The sequence below is a fragment of the Verticillium alfalfae genome, genomic scaffold, assembly GCF_000150825.1.
Source record: "Verticillium alfalfae VaMs.102 supercont1.9 genomic scaffold, whole genome shotgun sequence".
Classification (NCBI taxonomy): domain Eukaryota; kingdom Fungi; phylum Ascomycota; class Sordariomycetes; order Glomerellales; family Plectosphaerellaceae; genus Verticillium; species Verticillium alfalfae.
The window spans coordinates 1,188,576-1,193,557 of record NW_003315030.1 but is presented as its reverse complement, the minus strand read 5'-3'; the positions used below and the strand labels follow the sequence as shown (position 1 = coordinate 1,193,557).

At 57.5% G+C, this 4,982-nt stretch overlaps 2 protein-coding genes across 2 annotated transcripts in view; both read right to left on the bottom strand.

Moving 5' to 3' along the window:
• VDBG_07317 (predicted protein) overlaps positions 1-1,798 on the bottom strand; it is a gene marked incomplete at both ends in the record, with an annotated part of 2,722 nt that extends 924 nt beyond the window's left edge. Inside the window, 3 exons of the mRNA XM_003002700.1 lie at positions 169-703; positions 761-1,441; positions 1,571-1,798. Of these exons, the coding sequence (XP_003002746.1) occupies positions 169-703; positions 761-1,441; positions 1,571-1,798 (1,444 nt within the window). The remainder of the gene's footprint in view (positions 1-168; positions 704-760; positions 1,442-1,570) is intronic.
• Positions 1,799-2,358: 560 nt separating this feature from the next.
• VDBG_07316 (conserved hypothetical protein) lies at positions 2,359-4,633 on the bottom strand (the record flags this gene model as incomplete). The annotated part of the gene is made up of 5 exons (XM_003002699.1): positions 2,359-2,592; positions 2,842-3,183; positions 3,261-3,330; positions 3,633-4,171; positions 4,247-4,633. The coding sequence occupies 5 exons, from the start codon at positions 4,631-4,633 to the stop codon at positions 2,359-2,361; spliced, it is 1,572 nt and encodes a 523-aa protein (XP_003002745.1).
• Positions 4,634-4,982: the final 349 nt, after the last annotated feature.

The following is a 4,982-nucleotide window of genomic DNA, read 5'->3' as shown; positions in this document are numbered from 1 at the left end:
CCAGACCTGCTCGCTTCCGAAGAAGGGAGGGGCCCCCAGGTACGGTCATGATGAAGTCAAAGACCCCACCGGACCCCAATAGGATTGAGGGGACGGGAGAGGCGGCAAGAGGGAAGGAGAGGGGGGGAGGAGGGAGTGCTTCGCCAGACGCCGGCCCGGCCTGCTCACTTCCAAAGAAAGGAGGGGCACCAGACACGGCCTCGGCGAAGTCAAATTTATAGGTCGCTCGCGGCTCTATGGTCCCAGAGAGCCCGTGTACGGCGGCGGCAGACTCGGGGAATGAAATGGGCCCCCTGTTGGGAGCCGGCATGACAAACGAGAAGATATCCGAATTTGCAGGTCTCTGTTGTTGTTGCTGCTGTTGCCCCCCCTGCTGTCTGTCAGCCTCCCAGCGATCAGCCTCCTCTTGGGCGTCCTGCTCGAAGGCCTCCAGAATGGCAGCTTCCAGGAGCGCAGCCTGTTCTTCCTCCTCCTGCTGCTTTTGCTGCTGCTGCAAGTCCTGCAACTGCTGCTGCTCCTGCAACTGCTGCTCTCGCTGCTGTTGCTGTTGGTCGAGGAGTTTCTGCGCCTGACGCGCCGTCTGCTCCTCGAACCAGTGCTGCATATGCTGCTTGTTCAGTAGCTGCTGCTGCTCCTCCTGTTCTTGCTGCTGCAGTCTTTGCTGCGCCTCGTACACTTCCTGCTCCCGCTGCTTCTGGGCTTCCTAGGCCGCATCCACAGCTTCGGCAGGATCGGCGACGGGACCCGCAGGTAAAATCACCTCCATCTGACCGACTGGCGAGGCCGGCACGGAGTCGGATGGCAGGGAAGGGAGGTCGTCGGGCAGCATCCCGAGGGTTTCAATTATAAGGGAAGGGAGGGCAGGTGTGGGTAACATTCCCAAGAAAGCGGTCTCAGTGTTGCCGGGGACAGAGACGGGGGCGGCGACGGGGGAGGCCGGACAGGCGACGGGTAACGTTCCCAAGCATGAAGAAGGATGAGGGTCGGCAGCGATGGGTAACGTTCCCAAGCATGGAGCAGAAGGAGGAGGAAAGACGATGGAGGCGACGTTGGCAGAGGGTGCGGGTAACGTTCCCAAGCGAGAGACGACGTCGTCGGTCGAGTCGAGGTGGCAGCGGGCGCGAGGCGAGGACGGAGGAGAGCTGCCGAGAGAGAGCAAGGCCAAGGGAGAGGCGGGCGGAGGAGAGGAGGGCGCGACGACGTCAGGGGCGTCGATGGAGAGAGAGGAGAGGTCAGCGACCAGCTGGGTGTCGCGGAGAGCCTCGATCTGGTCGGATGAGAGGTGGCTGCCGACGGTGACGGCCAAAGCCTTGTCGTTGGCGTACAGCCCCTCGTACATGAGCTGCTGCTTTGCCTGTAGCGCAGCTGCCGTCTCTTCGAGGGCGAGGAAGTCGTTGGGGGCGCCAAGGGATGTGACGGCCGTCTCAAAATGAGCCAGAACCTGGGATGGTCAGTTTATGAACAAGAGGTGGAAAGAGGACGACCATGACGGGATGGAGGTGAAAAGGATGACGACAATGCTCAAGGAAGTAAGGAGTAGAGATGAAGGAACAATAGAATTCAAACGTACCGACACATCCTCGTTGCCAAAAGTGGTCTGGATGACATTCTGCATCTTGGCCATGATGCCCTTGATCAGCTTCTCGGCGACCGACACCATGGAGATGACCTCGATGGTGGGCTGGACGCAGGCGGTGTGGAGGTTGAGGGCCGACGCGGCGATGGCGAGCTCGGACGCGGACGCCGAGGGCGCCGAGGCCACGGCGGCATAGGTGGGAAGGAGGTCGTGGGAAGACATTGTGGGTTATGCACAAATGTCGAGGGAGCCGGATGATGAAAGTAGAGCTGCGTATCGAAAAAGGGAAACAAGTATTCAAGGCGATGGCGACGATGGCGATGCGGAAACGTGGTGGGGAGCGAAACTTTGTCGGAGACGATATCTCTGTTGCTGCGAAGCGGGCGATATAACGTGGCGGATAAAGTTGAGGGAGAGAAAAAGGGAAACTATAGATTTCGAGGAGCAGAGGGCTGGATGTGACTCGGACGTCGGGGCCAGGGCAGGAACGGAGTCGCAGGCAGCTTCATTCACTGATTCTGGGGTTGTATGTGACGGACTAGTCATCGAGACTCTCTGTAGGACAGGGCCTTGTATACTCCAGCACTGGGTAAGAGCGGGACAAAGCGAGAATCTGATCAATACCTACGTTCTCATTTGAAACGAAGGAAATACTGCCTTGACGTATGAGTACAAGCCCATTGGTAACTAGGTAGCTACCGAGGCGTAGGCTCGGCCAAGAGCTCTAGCCACGTATAACCCGTGATAATTGTATTGGAAGGAGCGCATGCTGTGATTCGAAGTTATGTTGCAAAAGTACTGAGGAAGGAGCGGCGAAGGTTTTCTGAGGGAAGACTTGGTGTTGCTTGGTTGGGCGACCTATTACAGTCTGGGGTGCAACCATCCATCACATCTTGAGATGTGCTAAGAGTCACGATAACATGGCCATTTTGGGTGTTGAGGAATGCGTATTTCTTACTGTTGAGATGGCGATACTCTTTACTCTTGAGGTCTTTGTTCTTGTTACGTCCGGCAGCCTGGATGGTCAGGTTTTCATTCATATCTTGCAAATGGGATAGATCTGATTGACCGTCCCATGTCATTCATGATGTTCATCGCAAGTATGAACTAGATGTTGATCTGGAACATTATGCAAACAAGCTGCTTCCCCCATGATTCCGAACCAGACTGAATGGCATCCCTGAGAGTATGACATCACATCAAACAAATCATCCAAAGGCCTGAATCAAGCTGAATCAGGGTGCATTTCAAGATGCATTTCTCACCTTGGCTGTCACCATCAGCGGCCCCTTGAGATCACTGACTCCAACACTGATCATCTCAGGCAGCTTCCCGCGGAACCCACCGCGGGCCGCCGCCTGCCGCTCCTCTGCGTTCGCGATTTCAAACTCAAACTCGCGCAGCAACGTGGCGGCGAGCTTGTAAACGTTGCTCAGCGCCAGCGCCTTGCCGATGCACTGCCGGGAGCCGAGGCCGAAGTGCATCAGGTAGCGAGCACGGGTGGCCGTGGCGTCGTCATCCCAGCGCGAAGGGTCAAAGACGTCATGGTCATCGCCCCAGACGCGCGGATTGTGGTGGAAAGCGTGGTTGCAGACAGCGACGACCATCTGGTGTCATTGATGTTAATGAAAACTGTTCCCGTCCTCAACAGCCTTGACATGAAGGTGAAAAGGGGCATACATACCCCCTGCTGGATGTGGCGGCCGCTGATGAACACGCCCTCGGGCTCCGTGACGCGGCGCTCCAGCGGCATGCTGAAGACGGGCGTTAGGCGAAAGTTTTCACGCACACAAGCGCGGAGGTACGGGAGGTGAGTCTCGACCTGTGTGACGCTGTACGCGGGCCTGTCGTCGTCTAAGAGCGGGAGACTGTCGCTGACCTCGCGCGTACACGCTGCTAGGGCCTCTGGGTTGCGCAGGAGGTTGCAAAAGAGCAGAGCGGTCGTGGCGCTGGTGGTATGCGTGCCTGCAATGCTGAGGGTAGGGGATGAGTCCCATCGTGTCAGATACTCCTGGCCTAGTATCTTATTTGAGAGTTTGGGAGGCATGGGACTCACAGGAACCCAAACGCCTCGGCCTCGAGGTCAATCCTCGGCAAGTGCTCGCCCGTATCGGGATGCTCCGCTTGGATTAGTCTCGTCAAGATGTCCGGCCTGTGCCCCGCGCCCTGCTCTTTGACCTGTCCCAGGCGGCGCTCGACGCACTCGGACGCCAGCCGCGTGACCTCAGCGCGGCTGCGGAAGAGATCCTGCAGTCCGGCATGCGGCACGAGGGGAAGCCACCGCTTCAACCTTTGGGTCATAAACGGCCAGGCGCCCGTGACGGAGCCGAGTAGCGTGTGCGGCACAACGCGCGGCACCAGCGACTCGTTACCCGAGACCTGCACGCCAAAGGAGTGGCTGAAGGCGAGCTCGCCGAGGACGTCGATGGTGTAGTAGTGGAAGAGCTTTTTGAGGTCAAAGGGGCGCCGGTCTCGCGCGAAGCCGGCGATCTTATGCCGCAGAAGCTTGACGTTGGCGTCGAGATAGTGCTCCATTTCCTTGACGCTGCTGATAGAGAAGCCGTGCGACATGTGACGGCGACGGACGGCATGGCGCTTCGAACGCCCCGGCTGTCAGCAAAAGCGACATCACAATGACTTCCATGGCCGCACCACAGTGGCAGGACTCACGTCGTCAGATCTCATTCCGAAGACATTGGGCGTTTTGCCACCGAAAGCATCGTAAAACTCCGTTTTGGGGAATCGCCGGCCACCCTTTTGGTAGATGATGGGTACGGCCTCCTTCGCCGTAATGCTGAGCTTGTCGGGCCCATAACGCACGAACTCGCCATACTTCTCGTGGAGTTGGGTCAGGGTGTATGGCTGTTGCAAGGTGAGGTACTGCTGAACCTGCCAGAGGTCTGTAAGAGATGCCAGTAACGGGCCTGGATAGCCCGCCAGCGGGTGAAGGAATTGCTGGTACAAGACATAGGCGACCAGGAGGATGAGGACCACCCCGGAGGCTGTGCCCAAGAGGGTCGAGGGGCTGTTGAACAATTCTCCTCGCAGGAGCGGCATGATAGACGAATTCGACGCGAGGGAGAGGGTAATATCGGTGACACCGGCGGGACAAAGCAAGCTTAGGCCTGGGCATCTCCGTAGTTTGTATTTCTATTCCTTTTATTTCCACTCAGTACTTTTGCATTTGCGTACCGCCGAGCTTCCCGATCCATGTGGGACTGGGTCTCGCAGAGGCAGGGATTAAGCTTCATCAGGCTCGAAAATGAAGAGCTACGTAACATGGCCTCGGACGTAGCGCTGAGCTTATACTTCAGGTACTAATCAAGCCCTAACATGTGGGGACGTCCGTACTAATTTGAGCAGGATATCGAGATAGGTACCAAATATATCACATTAGCCCCACTTG